This window comes from Palaemon carinicauda, chromosome 37 (assembly GCF_036898095.1).
Source record: "Palaemon carinicauda isolate YSFRI2023 chromosome 37, ASM3689809v2, whole genome shotgun sequence".
Classification (NCBI taxonomy): Eukaryota; Metazoa; Arthropoda; class Malacostraca; order Decapoda; family Palaemonidae; genus Palaemon; species Palaemon carinicauda.
The window spans coordinates 52029574-52051556 of record NC_090761.1 but is presented as its reverse complement, the minus strand read 5'-3'; the positions used below and the strand labels follow the sequence as shown (position 1 = coordinate 52051556).

At 37.0% G+C, this 21983-nt stretch overlaps 1 protein-coding gene across 4 annotated transcripts in view; it reads left to right on the top strand.

The window, feature by feature from the left end:
• The window catches only part of Ogdh (oxoglutarate dehydrogenase Nc73EF), a 110036-nt gene that overhangs the window by 37608 nt on the left and 50445 nt on the right, over positions 1-21983 (top strand). For 2 of the 4 annotated variants that reach the window (XM_068361216.1, XM_068361214.1), the window contains exons 3-7: positions 3349-3451; positions 18621-18743; positions 20033-20165; positions 20957-21044; positions 21739-21885. In XM_068361216.1, the coding sequence (XP_068217317.1) occupies positions 3349-3451; positions 18621-18743; positions 20033-20165; positions 20957-21044; positions 21739-21885 (594 nt within the window). The remainder of the gene's footprint in view (positions 1-3348; positions 3452-18620; positions 18744-20032; positions 20166-20956; positions 21045-21738; positions 21886-21983) is intronic. The other 2 variants (XM_068361213.1, XM_068361215.1) reach the window with 1 other exon arrangement.

Sequence of the window (21983 nt, the reverse complement as noted above, 5' to 3'; positions counted from 1 at the left end):
TTAAATTACATCTTTTCTAATGTCACTTTATCTTTACAAACAATTTTCTTATGGAAAATATTCCCAATGACTATTTTACCACAGTGTTTTTAGCATCATTAATAAATGCACTGAAATAGCTTGACTATAAATTCTAGCTTTTGCTTACTAGAATCCAAACTAAATCATAGAAAACAATTTCTTGTTACTGAGTTTATATCATCTTTGCATGTTGCTCGCATTCTATTTGGTGGAAAATTCAACTCAAAATCAGTGTACTATTTTTATTTTTTATATTACACAGTGCTGAATTTTTGCACTCCACTATTTTTGTTGGAATATTTTAAAACCCACGAGTGAAGATGTTGAATAGAGAAAAACTTTTAAATGGTGTTTATTTTCTGCAATGAATGAAGCAATTTGTATGAATTGATGTTTAGCAAATCTGATGATATGTTACTCTTTCAGAATGATTTCATCATTCCAAGGTATTCAAGTTTAGCAAGCATTTGCTAACTATCAAGAGCTCTTAAATTCAGTCTGTTTGCAACTTAACTAATAGTACTGCTTGTTGAACAAATCTTCATGTGCACATTTGTGATAACTAGGTTATTCATTCTTATACTGTTCTCATCTGCCATGCCCATTGATGTTCACCAATATGTATCGCAAACTCTTCTGATGACTCTGCTCTCTGTCTTCACGGGATGTATTTTATTGGTGTAAAATCACCAACTTGAGGCTTCTGTGCACTGTCAAATGCCTTTCCAAGATCCATGTAAGTGGTCTAATATCATCATCTTTGTGGGGCACCTCCTGTAATAGCCTCATTATAAAGATTTATTTTGTGGCTGACCTTTCTGTCCTGAAACCAAACTGGAGATTATTTATTTTATTTTTTTTCTAACCCTTTCTCAATTCACCTTTTTTTTTATGTTTCCAAAGCATGCTGAAGTGATCTTATTCCTTCAATTTGTATACAGTACTGCATTACCTCCCCTTTAGCTTTGTATCCATTACCATTATTGTTGGACTTTTCACAATTATGGTACAATCTCTCTCTGTCATGTCATAATGTACGCTAGTAAGTTCATGGATTAAAGCCTTTCCTGCTGCTATTATTAAGTCTAGTTATTCTAGAGGATCATGGGGATTCTTTTCATCTTCCTGAAGGCCTTTTAAACCTCTGAAACTTACGTTCTTGATTGGTCTTTAATTTACCAATGTCCACCTTTTCTTGTTCATCTTCTTGGTCAGAAGATTGAAAAAACATTGCTGCCATCTTTCCAGTATTTCTTGATGTGTAACTTTGACTTATCCCCATTATCTTTGATATACTTTGCCTCTTTTATACCTTTTTTATTTTTTTATCTTCTCAGAGTTACTTTGCTATATTCTCTCTTTTTTCCTCTGCTATATTGAGATTCTAATATTGTTCCTTCCAATGTTTAATTTTTTATTTTTGCCTTTGTGAAGATCTATGTACCAAAAGATTGTCTCATACATAAAGGATTTTCAGACATTGTGGCATAATGAATGTATAGACTATATTAGCAGTCAATAGTAGGTTTTTATCCATGCAAGTTGTAACTTCAATTTTGTAGAAAAAAGAAGAAATAAAGTAAAATACTCATGTTACTAGAGTATACAAAAAACCTGTAATCAAAAGCTAGAGTTCTGTGCTGAGGATGGCTGTTCTTTTTCAACTTGCCAAAGACCAGACACAATCTATTGACTATCAGAGCGGGACCTTACTTTTATGTTGAGAGGTCAGACATTTGATAGGTCACCATTATGAAGGGAAAAGGTCAAGTGCCATTGATCAAGAATACCTTAATAATATATAGTACAAAGTTTAGAGAGGAGTCAGTGAAGGTTATGTCAAAAGAATTTGAGAAGATTGGTGATTATCAAAAGTCAACACTGAAGATGTATATCATAGTCAAGGAGGCAGCTGCCCATATAAAGGAGTATAGAAAGGGAGAGTGGAAGCTGTTATATTCTGGGGACCAAATGTTAACCACTTAATGAAAGGGTGAATGTATAGTTGATAGACATGCAGTGTCTGAGTGTATGGTGTAGGACTGAATGCAGTATGTGGCATTTGAAACTATTTGTTGAATTAGGTTTTAGTATGTCAATCAGTCATAAGAAAAGCCATTATTAAAGAGATGGTGTAGAATTTTTAAGGTACAGATCATCATGATAGAGATGTATGAAGAATTTGGCTCAATGAGAAAATAGACAAAAATATCCGCATATAAAAGAGGATGTACCAATCTCATTTGACAGATAACCCCTTAAAGAGGAAAATGTAATTCAAGATATTGATGAATGCCAGTTATGATGGAAGACCTGTGATGAGAAATTTGAAGTGGAAATAATTTAGTAAATCTGCAGCATTGGCTTTGGAAATGGTATTATGCCATCTAGTAAGAAAGCCCCTAAAGATCTTGGAGAATTACTATAGACTACAACTTTGTGCAGATAAAAATTCAACCAGAAATACAAAAGAAAGGGGAGGAGTATGGGTCTGAGTCATCAGACTTCTAATTCAATAGAATTAGAACCTAACTTTTGCAGGTTATAGTATGAACTGTTAGCCGAAATGTTTTTTTTATAGAAGGGTATGTAACTCGAGGTTTTTTATTAACCCGAGTTATAGCAGTGCAGATAAAGTCGGTGTGTATTATACTTTTTATTTTAGTTTAATAGTACTGGACATCATTTTTATCCCAGTATCAGGCAACTATACAAACTATTAGCAATTTTGTCATGTTAACCATCTTTTTTTTTTTTTTAAACCAGAAAATCTAATTTTCTGGTCATTGTTGTTTTCATAAGATTTCATTGGAAAGAAGCAATTTGTTCTAGGGTACAGCTTTGACTTACCAAAATATTTATTTGCTGTTGAGTGGGGTTGTAATGGGTAATTCTTAGAAGAATTTGTTGAATTATTTTTGTTAAAGCGTAGTTGTGGTGGACATTAAGAGATTTATAGTGATCTCTTTATACCTAGGATGTTGGTTTTATTCTTGAATACACGCTAAATAGTGTGTTAGATTTTACACATTATTCCATGGATTTGTTCTGTATAAGTTCTCTCAGAATGATGCCTTCAATTGTGTATGGGGTGCCATTGCATAGTTTTATCCAGTCTGGAAATAAGATTTGATGATGCTGGATGTATATCATGTAAAGGTCAACATTTGTTTTCATGTTGTTATCGCTGCATAGGTCATACTTTCATCGCTGTTGCTGGTTGGAGTCTGCTTTACATTTAAGAAGTTATTGTATCCCAGAAATTGTTTCATTCGCTTTGTTCTCAATGTTTGGGCAAGCAGATTATTTGGTTGATCTACTCAACAGATTCGAGGTCACAGCATTGCCAATCTTGATCCTCTTGGCATCAACACTCCAGATCCCAAGAACAAGAGAAGTCTTGTCGTCCGTAATTATATGGATCAATTCCGTAAGTTTGTTCTAGTCGTTGACTATTAAATGCTCATGTATACTTGTATTTGTGGATGGGATTCAGTAGGATTGAATGTTAAGGCTTTGTCAAGATGTATTGCTGTGTATGTATATAAGGGAATGTTTAACCCTGCACTAGTTTCTTCCTTGGTTTTCACTTTGGTTTTAAAGACAAGCTTTACTTTAATTAATTAAAAAAAGCTTCAATCATATTGTATTTGACATGCTGCCTTGTTTTGTGGCACAGTAAAAGGTCTGGTGTTAAATCTATCTGACATGGAACCAGGTTGTTCGAATGTCGGTATATAATAGCATGCCCTTTCAACTGAGTCTCATTCATGAGTAATCGTTTGGCCACTGCAAATTGTTAGAATAGACCACTCTTTTTGAAACAACCACTTGACTGGATTTTTTTTCTTCATGAAATTGTTGACTGTAAATCTTGGTGACAATTTTGTAGTAGAAAGGTTCTTGCCTTTAGACTAGACAGTTTACAGTATTAGTGGTTTGAGACATTTTTAGACTGCCATTGATTATTTGCTTTCTTTGACTGAGAATTTGATTTTACTCATAAAAAAACTTTTAAGCATACTGTATTTTGTATTGAACAGTGTTCAGTTTAATCTGAAAGTTTGTTACAGTAAGTTGTAGAAAAGTAAAACTGCAAAAATTGCATTGCTAGTCTTTTACCTGGCATAGTGTTAGTATGTAGAATATTAATAAAACTTATCTAATGAATTGGTAAAAAGTATGAAGATTAAGGTTAATGTATTTTTAATATTGAATTTTAAAGCATTGAGATACTTCAAATCTCAAAAAATCAAGTTATATAAAGTTTTCATGAATATATACATAGAGTAGCTGATCTTGTTCTAAAATTTCACGACCTACTGCCTGTTCCCTAAAATTTAAATTGGTTTTTGGTACAGTACTTTGGTGTAAGTGTGTGATCGGGCATAGTAAATACAAATATATGATAGTGTATGAATAAATTAATTTTACCATAACTGTTTTGAAGGTCAGTAGAGTTAACGTACATACAGTAGTGATTAGTAAATAAGTGTGTGCAGTAGTCTTGATTTCTGTTTAAATCCCTCTAGTATCTTGTATTCTAAATGACTAGGGAAATATAGAACGTTTTAGTGTGTAGTCCGTGTTGTTGTTTGTATTTCCAAATTTACAAAATATTGGAAACTGTTTGCCTCATATAGATTACTAGGAAATGATTTTTGTCATACTATTTTTTTTTTTCTAATATTAATCAGAATAAGTTTAACGTAGTGAATAACAATATGGTATTTTATGAATATAAATTTTGCAGATGTGAAAATAGTATGATCAGTAACATTTCATGAAAACTGCAATTCTTTCTACCTTAGAATGAATTCAGTGTGCTATACTAATACATAGAAAAGTTACCGAGACGGGAGGGCATTTGTTTTGAAATGCATTCCCCTGATGATTCCATGTTACCATACATCACTGGCCTGCTTTCCAATCCTTCTCCTTTATTCTCTCTCACTTTCTTCCTCTGTTTTGATATAAATTGGTGTATTTTTGGAATTAACTTTTTCTCCCTTGCTCTGCTTTTTCTTCAAAGAAGTACCTGTTCACATTGTAGATAACTACTTTAGTTTGGCTATGAAGGTGGCTGTATGGCAATCTTGAAGGAGGGGAACGGTACATTGCAAGCATGTGTGCAGTGGCAACGTTTTACCTATGAGCATGGGAGGCCACTGCTTATATGATACGTTTAAGATTGGGGTAAACCTTGTACAGAAAACAACATGAATTTACCTCAATGGTGGTGTGGAACTAAAGTTAGCATAATCTTGGATACAATTTTGGAAAAACACCAATATATATAGAAACAGAGAGAAAGAAAAACAAGAGACAGATGGTAAGGAAGTGGAGTGCTGTTGGAGAAAGAAGGCAAGTCAATGTTATGTGGAGATATGGCATAAGTGGGGAAATCTCTTTGAAACCAGGTGCCATCCCCTAGCGGCTATTTCTTGCTCCGTTGACTATAGTTTGGAGGAATTAGTTTTGAAGTGCAGCTTTTCACCACCGAAATGCGGAGGTTTTATAGATTTGAATTAGCTTTTCGGGACACATTTGCATTGCTTTTGTTGTTTAAACTTAGGAATATTTTAGCATATACAATCCAGTGACTGTTGTAGCATGGTAAGATTGTTAATTGATCTTGAAATTAGACTATAGTTTTCCACTTTGTGCATAGGAGTGTTTTTTCTAATGCTTTTATTTGCTTAGAGGATGTTTCTTTGGGTGTAAGTCTTCCAATTTTCAGTTTGTGTTTTTCAATATTAAACTTACCCGATAATCATGTAGCTGTCAACTCTGTTGCCCGACAGAATTCTATGGAGGGATACGCCAGCTATCACAATACTAGAAGGGGGTGTACTTACCAGCGCCACCTGTGGCCAGGTACTCAAGTACTTCTTGTTGACACCTCCTCAATTATTCCTCTGTCGTGCTTCTGACAAGACGTTCTGGGATACGCTTATGTTCTTGGAGTATTTTCACGACTTTGGTGAAGTATTTCTCTTTGATTTCGGCTGTCGCTTTACTGGAAACTTCTATTTTAGCTTAGTTAGCTTTTGGAATTAATTTGATTAATTTTGGTGACGAAGAGAGTATGAACTCTTGTTCACCTTTCAATGGCCGACCCTTCCCTTAGACGGAAGTGTTGGTGTCTAAGAGAGTATGACTCTTTTTCTTAATTTTGCTTAACAAAAGTTATAGATTTATTTTATATCTCTCCGCCTCTTATAGGCCTCTTCGATTAACTTCCTTTTATTATAAACTTATTAAAATTAATTTTTATATTTGTTTATATTCGACCTTCCTAATAGTAGGCGGTCTTTTCTTGGTACCGAAGTTAATTATCGTGAGCCCGTCATTTCGGTTTTACCTGTTAACATATGCTATTTTAAGGTCTTTGAAAGAATTTCTTTGATAGTCTCGTACTTTTTCAAAGTTGAACTAACGTTTTGTTTGTCTCGGCAGTTGTTGACGTTCAGAACGTTTCAACTTGCACTCTATCGTTACGATAGAGAAAGAATGTTCACGGTTTCACATTGCAGTAAGAGTAACCGTGTCTAGCGTTTTGTTCATTCTTTCTTAACTTAATGGTTTTGATCCTAATAAGGAACTTTTCTTTTTGGGAAATATTTCAGTTTTTTCCTTTAACAATAATATGTTTTAACGATATATATGATTGGGCTCTTCTCTCAGGTTCTAAGTCAAGAGAGAGAGAGAGAGAGAGATAGAGACGGAGGGAGAAAGAGGATAAACGTTTCCCTCAAGCCTGCCAGGCGTACGAGTAACGTCGTTATCGTTTTGCTCTTATCCCTAGTCTCTTTAGGGGAAGAAACTAAACGTTTCTAGAGTGATCTAGTGTTTAGTCTCTTTCCAGCCACTGAATTTTCTTTCATTAGATTTTTCTGTTACATTGTAATTCTGTTTTCGCAATTACTAACTTTTGAGAAGGATAGAATTGCGTGTTTCAGGTACAAACCACTTAAAGTTTCGAGTTCAGTGAAATAAGTGCAAACAGAAATCAAAGTGATAAGTGATTAGCGCAAAGTATGTCAGTGTTATGCGTGAGGGTACTTTTGTGCGCGCCAGTCGTCCTCCCAGTCCGGGACCTCTTGCAAGCTCCCAAGCCCAGGGGAGAAGCAATGTCGAAGGATTAAAGGGTTCGGCAGGCCTTGATCGGCGCACAGAAGTATCCTCGGTGGTTGTGGGCGTGTCTTACCGAGACCGTCACTCCCACCCGCAGACGATTGAGCCCTTATTTTGCTCGTCTGCAGAAGAGATTTAGAGGAGAAAATATAGGCAGAGTAACGCTGGTCTCAGGTCTCAAGACCTCTTAAACGTAAGTCCAGACCTATGCCAGACGTACGAAGTAAAGTTCAACAACCCGGATGCAGTCATTGGGTTAGCTCTGACTCTCCTCAGTCATCAGTTTGTCGGGCTGAGAGTGCGCCTACACTCCCCCCGCCTATGCTCGCTCCACCTGATCGCAGTACCACCTGCCAGGCGTACGATGTTGTGGACTCTACTACAGTCCATGCAAGCACAGCTTTCGGACCTGATGCGTGAGTGTCGTGCTGAGAGTGTTGCACCTCCTCCTCCTCCTGCACCGGTGGTGCACCAACCGCCTGCACCCGTTCAGCCTGTGCTGCACCCGCCTGCACCGGTGGTGCACCAACTGGCTGCACCCGTTCAGCCTGTGCTGCACCCGCCTGCACTCGCTGCACCCAGTCGCAGCACCATCTGCCAGGCGTACGATGTTGTGGACTCTACTACAGTCCATGCAAGCACAGCTTTCGGACCTGTTGCGTGAGTGTCGGGCTGAGAGTGTTGCACCTCCACCTGCACCCTTTCAGCCTGTGCTCAACCCGCCTGCACTCGCTGCTCCCAGTCGCAGCACCATCTGCCAGGCGTACGATGTTGTGGACTCTACTACAGTCCATGCAAGCACAGCTTTCGGACCAGTTGCGTGAGTGTCGGGCTGAGAGTGTTGCACCTCCACCTGCACCCGTTCAGCCTGTGCTCAACCCGCCTGCACTCGCTGCACCCAGTCGCAGCACCATCTGCCAGGCGTACGATGTTGAACCTCTCTCTGTGTTCGCTGTTCCCAGTGTTGTTCAGCCTCAGCCTTCTTTAAGGCAACCTTTGGTTTGGGATCAGGAGGATTACTCCACTCTTCCTCCTCCTCCCCTGGCTGCTCCACCGGTGGTGCAACTCTCGGTGGAGGTACAACCTCTTCCACCTGTGAGTCAGTCTCCTCAGCTGCTGAGGAACAGGAACTTTCTGCACCTTCCACTGTTGTTGTTCCAGCTCGTTCTGACTCTGCTGTTCAGCATACCTTACCTCCATTTTCAAACCATGGCAAAAATATGAATCATGAGTTATGAATGTAAGGTAAACATTATGTTGATTTTTAAACCCCATGCAAGCATGCATAAAGCACTCTAGCACTGGTCATGGAATTTCTGAGAATGTTAAACGCCATGCACACGCTCTGCTTTCCTTACAGCAGGCTCTGCTTACAGCAGGCTCTGCTTACTACATGCTCAGCATTCAGCATGCTCTGCATTCAGCATGCTCTGCATACAACATGCTCTGCATACAGCATGCTCTGCATTCAGCATGCTCTGCATACAACATGCTCTTCATACAGCATGCTCTGCATACAGCATACTCTGCATTCATCATACTCTGCATACCTTACCGCATGCTTCTCAACATATCTTGGGTTGTTGCCAACTCACTAGACTGTCAAGCAGTTTCATAACGTTGCCTTCTAGTCTGCTGCTTTTGCACCAGTGAACCCTCACTCAGAGAACTTAGCTTTTCTAGGATAAGGTCCCTGTAGATGAGAAAGTTCTTTTCTCCCTCCTTCTGATATTCCCTTGAGGACTCTGTCATTTGGAGGGAGCCTTTAGCTGCTTAACCTCTTATGGACTTTTATTTAAGCATAACATGCTTACAGGGAAGGTAATGGTTCCACTTCAGCCGCTAATCCCGTCTGTTACCACACCTGCTCCCATAGACCTTGAGCTGTGTTGCATGACATGCAGTCCAAGCTTAGTCCTTGTTAGAGGATTTTTTGTTTACGGAGTCAATGTGTCACGGGGAAGACGTTCAACAACCAACAGAAGGGACTTGTTGTGACGCAGTGCGGCTACCTCAGCAACCCGTTAAGGAGTTGTCTGTACGACCCAGATAGTCTAGACAGATTCGGGTTGTCACTGTACTTCCTCGCTTCCCATGATTGACAGTTTACAGACTGTGCAGCAGTATCATGATCTTGTGTCCGGCTCCGTCAGACGACTGGCTTTTAAGAGCTCCCACAAGTCGTCGCTGTCTGGAGATTTTCAAATGGACTATGGTTCTGACCAAGGAACTGGGCCTCCTGGTCAATTTTGAGGAGTCTCAGCTAGTTCCATCCCAGACCATTGTTTCCTTGGGTATGGATCTTCAGAGTCGAGCTTTTCGGACTTGTCCGTCGGCCCCAAGGATCTTCCAAGCCCTAGAATGCATCCAGAGCATGCTGAGAAGGAACCGATGCTTAGTCAGGCAGGGGATGAGTCTAACAGGGACACTTTCATCGCTGGCCCTGTTCATCGAGTTAGGGAGACTCCACCTCCGCCCCCTTCAGTATCATCTAGCTGCTCACTGGATAAAGGACATGACGCTAGAGACGGGCTCAGTTCCTGTTTCCGAAGAGATGAGGTCTACTCTAACGTGGTGGAAGAACAGCATTCTTCTCAAGGAAGGTCTACCTTTGGCTGTTCAGACCCCCGACCACCGTCTCTTCTCGGACGCATCGGACACGGGCTGGGGTGCGACACTGGACGGACAGGAATGCTCGGGAACATGGAATCAGGAGCAAAGGACACTTCACATCTATTGCAAGGAGTTGTTGGCAGTTCATCTGGCCTTGATAAACTTCAAGTCCCTCCAGCTTAACAAGGTGGTGGAGGTGAACTCCGACTACACCACAGCCTTGGCTTACATCTCCAAGCAGAGAGGGACTCATTCGAGGAAGTTGTTCAAGATCGCAAGGGACCTCCTCATTTGGTCAAAGATCGAAAGCTCACGCTGGTAACGAGGCTCATTCAGGGCGATATGAATGTCATGGCAGATCGCCTCAGCCGTAAGGGTCAGGTCTTCCCCACAGAGTGGACCCTTCACAAGAATGTTTGCAGCAGACTTTGGGCCCTGTGGGGTCAGCCAACCATAGTTCTATTCGCTACCTCGATGACCAAGAAGCTCCTCTTGTATTGTTCTCCGATTCCAGACCCAGCAGCAGTTCGCGTGGATGCCTTTCTGCTGGATTGGTCCCATCTCAACCTGTATGCATTCCCGCCGTTCAAGATTGTCAACAGGGTACTTCAGAAGTTCGCCTCTCACAAAGGGACACGGTTGACGTTGGTTGCTCCCCTCTGACCCGCGAGAGAAGGGTTCACCGAGGTACTGCAATGGCTGGTCGACGTTCCCAGGACTCTTCCTCCTAGAGTGGACCTTCTGCGTCAACCTCACGTAAAGAAGGTACACCCAAACCTCCACGCTCTTCGTCTGACTGCCTTCAGACTATCGAAAGTCTCTCAAGAACTAGAGGCTTTTCGAAGGAGGCAGCCAGAACGATTGCCAGAGCAAGGACGACATCCACTCTCAGAGTCTATCAGTCTTAATGGGAAGTCTTCCGAAGCTGGTGCAAGGCCAATGCAGTTTTCCTCAACCAGTACCACTGTAACCCAGATTGCTGACTTCCTGTTACATCTAAGGAACGTAAAATCCCTATCAGCTCCTTCGATCAAGGGTTACAGAAGTATGTTGGCAGCGGTTTTCCGCCACAGAGGCTTGGATCTTTCCTCCAACAAAGATCTACAGGACCTCCTTAGGTCTTTTGAGACCTCAAAGGAACGTCGGTTGTCCACTCCAGGCTGGAATCTAGACGTGGTCCTAAGGTTCCTAATGTCATCAGGATTTGAACCGTTCCAATCAGCCTCTTTTAAGGACCTCACATTAGAAACTCTTTTCCTCGTGTGCTTAGCAACAGGTAAAAGAGTAAGTGAGATCCACGCCTTCAGCAGGAACATAGGTTTCACATCTGAAACGGCTACATGTTCCTTGCGGCTCGGTTTTTTTTGGTTAAACGAGCTTCCTTCCCGTCCTTGCCCTAAGTCGTTCGAGATCCCAAGCCTGTCCAACATGGTGGGGAACGAACTAGAGAGAGTACTTTGCCCTGTTAGAGCTCTTAAGTACTATCTAAGAAGGTCAAAACCATTACGAGGACAATCAGAAGCCTTATGGTGTGCTATCAAGAAGCCTTCTCTACCAATGTCTAAGAACTCAGTTTCTTACTACATCAGGCTTCTGATTAGAGAAGCAAATTCTCATCTGAAGGAAGAAGACCTTGCTTTGCTGAAGGTAAGGACACATGAAGTGAGAGCTGTGGCTACTTCAGTGGCCTTCAAACAGAACCGTTCTCTGCAGAGTGTTATGGATGCAACCTATTGGAGAAACAAGTCAGTGTTCGCATCATTCCATCTCAAAGATGTCCAGTCTCTTTACGAGTACTGCTACACCCTGGGTCCATTCGTAACAACGAATGCAGTAGTAGGCGAGGGCTCAGCCACTACATTCCCATAATTCCATAACTTTTTAACCTTTCTCTTGAATACTTTTTATGGGTTGTTCGGTCGGCTAAGAAGCCTTCCACATCCTTGTTGATTTGGCGGGTGGTCAATTCTTTCTTGAGAAGCGCCGAGGTTAAAGGTTGTGATGAGGTCCTTTAGTATGGGTTGCAGCCCTGTATACTTTAGCACCTTTGGGTTGATTCAGCCTCCAAGAGGAACGCTGCGCTCAGTAAGGAAGACGAACTTAAAAAAGAGACAGAGTAACGGTTCAATTCGACTTCCTTACCAGGTACTTATTATTTCATTGTTATTTGAGATAACTGTTATATGAAATATGGGATACTTAGCTATCCTTTAATCTTGTACACTGGTTTTCACCCACCCCCCTGGGTGTGAATCAGCTACATGATTATCGGGTAAGTTTAATATTGAAAAATGTTATTTTTATTAGTAAAATAAATTTTTGAATATACTTACCCGATAATCATGATTTAATTGACCCTCCCTTCCTCCCCATAGAGAACCAGTGGGACCGAGGAATAATTGAGGAGGTGTCAACAAGAAGTACTTGAGTACCTGGCCACAGGTGGCGCTGGTAAGTACACCCCCTTCTAGTATTGTGATAGCTGGCGTATCCCTCCATAGAATTCTGTCGGGCAACAGAGTTGACAGCTACATGATTATCGGGTAAGTATATTCAAAAATTTATTTTACTAATAAAAATAACATTTTGGGTAATAACATTTACTGTATAAACAGTATTGTATATACAGTATGTATATTAATTGATATTTAAAAAGTCACACGTAAGTATTTCCTCACTGGGCTTTTTTCCCTTTGGAGCCCTTTTGCGTATAGCATCTTGCTTTTCCAACTAGGGTTGTAACTTAGGTAGTAATAATGATGATAATAATAATAATAATAATAATAATAACTGTTGGGATGATAATGTATAAATGTAGACAAAGCTTTATGAAATTACTCTGTACAGTATTCACATGCTTACTGTATATTTTTTAATGGTGTTAATGCTTTAAAGAAAATTCAGTCAAATTTTAAGCAATAATTTTATGTGCTGTTTTCTTAAGCTTTTGCCTGAGCTGCTTTTCCCTTGTCGTTAGTTTTTTAAGTTTGTAGACAGTTACGTAATACAGCCTTTTTGCAAATACAGTAAACTGTTGTTTTAGCAATTTTCTTTTGATTGCATAGATGGCTTCCAATCCAATCATACCTCTCCACTTTGACAACCTTTTCCTTCTTGAATTCAAGTTCTTTTTGTTCTTATTAGCAATCGGAAACCAGTTTCAGTGATTTAATGTTAGTTTTGAGTATCTCTAGTTTTTTAGTACACTAGTTGCTTTATCGTACTTTGGAATCATCTGGCGTGTGAAACGTTTCGTACCATCCATTGGCAAAGATTGTTTATGGACAAGATCCAGTGAATGCTAGTTTATAATATAACCTCATATTCCTTTCCCTCATGTATTAAACACATTCCCGGTGAAAAGTTTGACTTTTCCTATCACTCATGAATGGCATAGATACTTGTGTAAGTGTGTTTATGTAAAATAGGGAGATTTAGCATTTTCATCAAGGCTTGTATTTTTTAGAATTGTGAATATAGCAATGTTTATCCTGTCCTTAGAACGAGTTCGAGTGCTTGAATTTCTTAATTCTGTTGTACAGTGTATTGTTTAGGTGTATGTAGTTGTATGATTTTATGGTTATACTGTAGTTTAATCACACAGCATGCAATTTTCAACTGTTATTCTTAAAACACCCATTTATTGCTTTCTTTAATGATTTTTTTTTATATAATAATTCATGTTTAAAGAAAACTAAGGTATTCAGCCCCAGAGAAAGAGAAGTTTTTGTTGTGGTAATTTTCCATCTTCTAAAATCAAGAAAGAATATTGTGCTCTATAAAATTTCATGAGTAACATTGATCTGATTATTATTATTTGTAGAAAGGAAGTAGTTTGAACCAGCCATGCATTTAAATATGTATTCTTAACAAACTTTCCCTTGTAGGCAGTACTACTTAATATACCACCTGCATCCACACTGTAGATGAAAGCTCTAATGGTTCTTTACAACTCCCATCCACTGCTTTTCTACCTTTTCCTCTGATCTATTTGCTCTTTTCATATCCAGCTATCAAACTTCAACTTTAATTTGCCCCAATTTCCCCCTCACTCAAGAATTACATCTCTTGGTAGACTGTTGAGTTTAGATGTAGATGCCAAAGTCACATTAAACTTATTTTAAGGAATAAGTGAAAAGAGTTAGTATGATATACTTTCATCAGTAGATAATTAGAAATCTTACGGTATGGCTCAGCAGAATCAGTTGTAATCTTAAAAATTTTGGGTTCAATATGTAAATGAAAATCGATTAAAAGTTGCGAACCAACTGTCACTCTTTTACTCTGAATTGGTAATCATGTAAAGGGCAGTAAAGAAATAGGTAAATGATAGATAACAAAAATCAGTTTGGCTCAAGGTATATCTTTATAGCCAGTTATTCGCCATTATTCACTGTTAGATCGTTTTAACCAGCCATTTGCCACTTTCCGAGTTAGAGCTTTGATTTAGTGTGTTTGAGTTCCAAGTTATTTTGAGTCAATGTGTTTAAGCTTAACAATTACCAAATGATAAGGTTTTCCCTTTTATGTGTTGGTAATCTACATCATTTACCCCCACTCCCAGACATATATGACAATGCATTTGAGCTTGTAAGACTAAAACCAAAGTAGAATATTACATAATGTATACATCCAACAGGTGATGTTTGTATCATCTGTTATTCATTATGAATATGCATTGCATGTATAAGGAACAATTCTTGTAACTAGGAAAGGCAATTGCCGTACAGTATTTCATATTTGTATTAGTGCTGAGCTCAACTGACTATCATCAACAATAAAATGGAAGACATGGATTTGATTCCCTTTCATGAGCCAGTGTGCTTTTTTACTGCTACCAATTGAAGTAGGACAAGTAGAAATTAGTTCCCATAGATGTGGAAAGCCGTGTAGCTATGATAGTTTTCCGGGGACTATTCCTTATTTTTATTGCTAGTGATTTTATCCTAGTTTTGGTTTTAGATCTTTCTGTTGATATACTAAACCTGGCTTTTTTAGTAACTCAATTGACATTTATTCTTTCTGGAATCATTGGTTTATTTGAAAATAGATGTGGCAGAACAAGCAAATGTCTGGGATAGTTGGTTTATTTGGGAAGAGATGTGGTAAAATAAGGAAAATGTCTAGTTTTGATTCCATTTTTGGTTCATGTCTAAAAAGCATAATTTTTACACATCGGTTTTATAACATAGGAACACTGATGAACGTAGCATTGAAAGATTTTCTTTCTCTTGGGCCACCTTCAAGCACTTCGTAGGCATCATACTATCACCCAAACTGAATTTTACCTAATATTCTTCTGCTTTTATGAATATTGGGCTCTGTTTATAACACCAAACTCAGCACAAGCATAAGTTTCGGATAGTTGGTTTTCAAACTTTATTATAAAATAAAGCTTCACATCACGCCAGTTTACTCTTGTGATTTACAGCATCTACAAGCATCATTGTTAACAATATAGTATGATATAAATCCAAACACTGAAGTGACAATGTGAGCATTTTTCATATGTCTGATCTAGTAAGACTGGTCATTGCTGCTAAAGTGACCAAACCTATTCCAGTGCCCATCCAGTCTTTGGTGCTCATTCTGGTGGCTATAACCAAGTATCCAGGTCTACTCAGTTGCATGCTTCAATTATGACTGTTCTGGAACTAGTGTTTATTCTTGTTATTGACTAAAGCTGACTAAATCACATATCTTGGTACAGTATCTACATTTGTAAAGAACAGTACTTGTGATTGAGCCACCAGTGAACTACTATGTTGAAAGTGATTGTTTTTTCTTGGCAGCTTCTGTTCTCTAGTGACTTGCCCTGACAATTGGCCCTGACAATTGACCCAAAGTGTGAAAGTACTTCCATATTCAAGGTCTCTGTTTTGAATGTCTGAACACAAGGTTGTTATTGCTATTTTTATTGCATGGGTCAGTGCCTCGCCAAGACAGGCATATATCATCAGTTGTTGGTTATGTGTCTTAGGGTTCTTTGTTAGCATCAACATGATACAGTATTCATGATTTCTTATGTTGAGTGTAGTTGTCATCAAGATTGTGAATATTGTAATTAAGGCAATGCAGGTCCTTATCTTTGGTCATGTCTCTTATGAATGCAGGATTTCAGAATATCCTTACATTGAACAATTATCTTGTTCATGGCAAGTGGGTGGCACCATCTTCTCATGCTTGTAGTCTAATGTATCAAATTCAACCAGATCATTAGGTGCAGAGTACAATTTTTAATTTAGAAATTGTCAGAACAGCCCTCTGTTGGTTGTTTGCTTGTGACCCTTGACTTAAGAACATCCAGGAAGGATTCTGGTCTACCCAAACAGTTCCTGGTCATTGAGACAATGCCCTAGTTGAAGATGAATTTTTGTTAGTTTCAGACTGTTGTGTACTATTTGGTAACTCCTAGTGAAAATATTTTCATTACAGTGAATTGAATAATAGAATGGCATTTAGTCATCATTTGCCATGGAAAAGCCATCACTCTTTGTGATCCTTGTTTGGCCATCTTCATGGAAAAGTCTGTGCCAAAAGTGTTCCTTGGATGTCCTTTCATCAGCATGTAGGAAGATTAGTGCAGCATTTATAGAACCATGTTTGATACCTTGATGCAAATGCGTACAAATAAATCCAACAATATTAATACTTGTAGTAGTGTCTGCCTCCTACATGTAATATGTGATTGGTGGTAGGGTGCTTGGAGGTCCATGTGACTCTAGAAGTCTCATTTTATCTTCATTTTGGGTAAAAAAAAAATCTAATGAAATGTAAATGCCTTTTATGGAAAACTACTTTTATATGAAAATTTTATTGTTAAAAACCTGAGCAAACTTAGAGTTCATATTTTAAATGTATTGGTTTGGTCAAACTACCTTATAATAATAGTAATCTTAGTTTTGTAAGAATAAGATATTTTAATTCAAGCTTGTGAATCTGAAGGAGATGGAATTTTGAAAATTATGGACAAAAAATTATTACTAAAAGGAAATTTACCTTTTTTCAAAACTTGTCTTATTTAAGAAAACTTTCAACAGTTTAGTTCATTTGAAACCTAGCCGCATGGAAATCTTGAGAAACTGATGTATCTAGTTAGTCTTTCTTTAAAATATAAGTTGATCTATGTAGTTTTTGTTGGTTTTATCTAAGGGTATTTCATCCATTTGAATAGGGGTACTAGATAGTCTCTCGAAATTCTGTCATTTGGAGCTCAATGGTATTCATAGACAAGGGTACTTTTATTTTGTCTTTGGTTACAGTTCTTGATTTAAAAAGATTATATAGAAGATAAAATTTCTCTCAATTTCTTAAATAATTATTATTGATGACTCGGGTATGTCATGTGAACATTTAGTTTTCCGTTTTACTTTGTTACAGTAGTTTAAGAAAGTAAATTATCATTTTTGATCGAAAGCTTTCAAGAAATTGCATTCAGTTGATGATTTGTTCCTATGCATATATAGTACAAACATTTTATCCATAGAAGTAGTATGTCTTCAGCGGCACTGAAATAGCCATTAAATTGTTAATATGTTTGCTGGTTAATGATAGATGGCATGAGGGTGAAACCCCACCCACCAACGTATCATCAATGAATGCGTCTCCCTATTTTAAAGGAAAAAAGTTTTCTACATGCATAGAAAAAAATATTCAAAAATTAATATCTGTTTTACCAAACTACAAATTTTAGTCACTTCCAATTAATTTTCCCAATTCAACTACCCCAGTCAGTCCTAGGCTCAAGGACAAAAGTGGCTAGTGTAAGCGGGTGGGTGAGACTTCCCCTTGTGCCACGTGTTATTACTTACTACCATGGCAATGATTCATGGGCCATTCCAGTGTCACTAAATATATCTCTAATTTGAAGGAATCGGGTCCATATAGCTAGGAACAAATATAAATTACCGTACAGTATTTATGAAATTTATTATGTTATTGGTAGGTTGGTTAATGCAATTAATAATTGAAATGAACTTTTATCCATGTTTTGCTAGTACTGTATTTAGTTTTAGCCATTCAAGCATGTCATGAGTTTGCGCCAAGAAACTATCTAACGAAAAAAAGATATGTTTGCCAGTTTCAGATATCGTTAAATTTGACTTGTGGCATATTGAGTTATTAATTAAAGGAATAGAATTAAAGATTTCAAACATAATTTTAGGCAAATTTAAGGTGGTCCATTTGCTAGCCAAAATTTTAAGGGTGAAGGAAATTTTGGTGTTGGGAGGACTTCGTTGAGTTGTAAATTGTTTTAGTGATCAGATTCAGCTTCTGCTTTGCACATATAATCGGCTTTGATTTTCCTAGGCCATAGGGGTTGAATGGCATTGTACTTGCAGATGTTAACCACAGGTTCACCACATTTGTATGTATTTTCTGTTATTTGTTTTGTCAACTCTTTCCGTAAATTGTACTGTATTCCTTTTACTTTTATTTTTGGTAGGGTTTATTATTATTTTTTTTTCTTTCATATACTGTCCTTGATATCTATGTTTTAGTATTATAGTGTGCGGTCTTTCAAGTTGTTGATTTGTGTGGATAGTAATTTGTAGCTTTTTAGTGGTTATAATGCCTATGAATTAACTTTATTCATTATTAATTTGCTTTTTTGATTGCTATGGCTTTTATAAAAGGCAAAACTGTTGGTTTACAATACTACTTGTCATTAGTTGCTAACTTTACTCTGCATATATGTTTAATGGTCTAAATTCATATAGTAAATTATTTACTTTAATATAGTCAGTGTTGTTTAGTGTAATAAAGCTACTGTATCTAGGTTTAGTTATAATTATCAGGAAATTTTTCTTTCAATTGTTTTAGTCTCATTTTGTCACTGTGTCTAACAGAGGAAGGCGACTTGGACAGGTCTTTCACATTGCCCATGTCGACATTCATCGGAGGTAATGAAAAAACCATGACGTTACGGGAAATAATAAAGAGGCTAGAAGATACATATTGCCGATCTATTGGTAAGTATTGTGCTGTACAATATTTCATTTTCCTTTTTTCTCGTTTTCTATAGGCAATAAATTCTCATCCTAATATAGTCAAGGCATAAAAATCTTTTTCAATGAAGTAACTTGATATAAAATTTGAGTAGGAGCATTTGGTGGTATACCCCATAAACTTAAATTTTATAGCAGAAGTTTTTGTTGATGCTTCAGCTAAATTAGTAATAGAAAGAATTAAGATTTTTGGTGGAAGCAATGATAGGAGAGGGAAGTCAGAACTTATATGATTGACTAAACAACAGAATTAATGTGAACTGAAAGAGATATGAGGAAGACCAATAGAGAATGTATTTTATGAAAATTATACACGTGTTATTGAGAAGAGAAAATGGAAGCTCTGTTTGAGCATAGTATTAAAGTAAAGGGTTTGATGACAATTGTTGAAATTCTTGAAAATGATATTGGAATAAAGAAGTTTCAAGTTAACTAGAAAGGAAATGAAGAAAGGAGTTATGTCTTGAGAAGTGACCATATGAATTCAAAATTTACCGAGTACTGAATTTATTATGTAAATGGAACAATTAGTAGAAAGATGGTGGGCCATTCCATTCAGAAGGGCAGACCATTGATGAAGTAAAATTTTTGTTTTTATGATGAGATCAGAATTTAGAAGATATTAAGAGAGAAGATGAGTGATAACAGCAAGAATGAAGTCGTGGAAAACATGGAAAAAGAACATCCCTTGGGTAATTGAAAAAATGTGTCGCAGGTGTACAAAACCTTGTCTACTGTGAAAAGAAAGTCGAACTTCTGAAAAGGTTTAATTTCAAAGGCTATAAGTCATGGCGGAAGTGTGCAAGAAAGAGACCTCTTTGATTTAAAATATAGAAAATATATGATATCCAAAGGTTAGAAAAGAGAGAGGATTCAGTCATAAGATAAAGGAAAAGAGCAATAATTGTGTGTGAGTGGCATTTTGTTTAATAGAGGGAAAGCTCAGAAAATCATTAATTATGGGATTTTTAAATTTCAAACAGTGCACAAGATTAAAATTGATAGACAGACCCTATTAAACATGTGGAAACCTACATTATACCTTTCATTTAGTGTCAGTTGATTGTTTTATTTCTATTAGTTATTTCAGTAGTATGGTATACTAGGTTTTTGTGTAAGTAAAATATATCATAATAGATAAATTAGTTATATTTTTTTGAAATATTTGGGAATAATTGTACTTGGTTATAAATGTTAATCTTTTGTATTGTATTAGTGTAATATGTGGTGTTACCTAATTATCTTTTTTATAGGTGTGGAATTCATGTTTATAAACTCGCTGGAGCAGTGTAATTGGATTCGTGAAAAATTTGAAACTCCTGGTGTTATGCATATGGAGCCACAGGAAAAGAGACTTCTCTTGGCACGTTTGACAAGATCTCATGGGTAGGTAGTACCTCTTCAACCTTGTTTTCCTTCGAAAGTGTAGTGTAAATATGTTAACTCTGTTTGTCACACTTTTTAGTTTTATCTGTTTTTCATTGTTGTTTCTCCCAGGAGTTTATACCTCTTTCTGCATTGCCTTTTTTTGTATTAGAATGTTTTCCTGTTTTCTCATACTTTGTTTCTTACCATGTTGGAGCTTTAGAGTTTTCATTGATGATAATTGAAATAATTGGTGAAAGTGTAAAGACCTTGTGTTTTGACGATTCATCTTTACTTACTGTAGGTGTGCAAATGACTTGAGTGGAAAATTTATAATCTGAGGATAACTCAATTATTCGATATAATACTGTAGTGTGTTAGATCATGTTACAGATTAATTTACTGAGAGAATTGGTGTCCAGAGGTTGTAAAATAGATGGAAACAATAAAGGTTGAGAGCTTTTTATGAGGAGGGGTTAGGAGCAGTTTAAAAGGATGTACAGTAATGAAAACTCGATAGATATTTAAACTCGCAAAGTCATAAAGAGAAAATAGGACTTAAAGCTTAAAATCTTCGTCCTAGTTTTCCTCAATTGATTGTTTCGGTAAATTGAAGAGCATTGATATGCATAGTAAAATAATACTAAAATATATGAAGTACTGAAACCACCTAAATCTTGAGTAGTTTTTATTTAATTTTTTAAATGAAGTGATCAAATCTTTTACATTTCATTAGGTTTGACTTGTGATTCTCTTATATAAATGTAATCGTTGTACTGAAGTCAATTATTGCTTTTTCTTTTTGTGTTTAGGTTTGAGGCTTTCCTGGCAAGAAAATTTTCATCTGAAAAGCGTTTTGGACTTGAGGGATGTGAAATTCTAATTCCTGCAATGAAACAGGTAAGATGGTGTGAGAACTGCAAGCTGCAGGTCTGTTGAAAGATACCAGATGATGAACTAAATAATTGTTATGTAATTCATATCCAGATGATGCGGACATGGATATGACTGAAAATGTCAGTGTATTGGTATAATTAGTCAATAAAGGGGCCTTTTATGGAGTGTTGTCTTTGTTACTCTACAGGCTTATGTTGTATATGGTTGTTCCAATGTAAGATTTTCTATGTTTAGAGATATTCTTGAACTTTTAAAAAGATGATTTCATGCTTTATTTAATTTGTTAATTTTTCATAATCAAGTACAGATATGATTTTAAATGCACCAACTATTTTCAGGGTTGTTTTTTTTTTTTTTTTTTTTTTTTTTTTTAGTATACAATAATTAGAAACTGAAGCAAATCCTTTTAAACTGCAGATAACACTAAAGACTTTGCAGCCTCTTTTGACCTCGGCTTCTTCCTTTCTGCCGTTTTATTTTCATATATGCACTTTTATCTAATTATTGAGCTGTGGAAGTTTATAAACTATACCTTGCTGCAATTTTCATGTATTATTTAAAAGCAGACCCTTAAGGATTTGCTCTATGAGAAAAGGAATTTTGATTCTGTTAAACAAATTATAGCAATACCTGTAATGATAATCAGGAGTACAATAGCAATGAACTTCGTTTTTTATAATGAATGTTTTATCTGCAGGTAATAGATCGATCTACATCCTTGGGCGTAGAGAGTTTCGTTATGGGAATGCCACACAGAGGTCGCCTTAATGTGTTGTCAAATGTGTGTCGAAAGCCACTGGAACACATATTCACACAGTTTATTGGTTTAGATACCGGTGATGAGGTAATAAAATTTAGTTTTCGTTACGTTTTAGCAAATTTAATATGATTTACTAAGTGTATATAGGAAAGATTTTCTTGAAACAAAATTACAGGGACTTG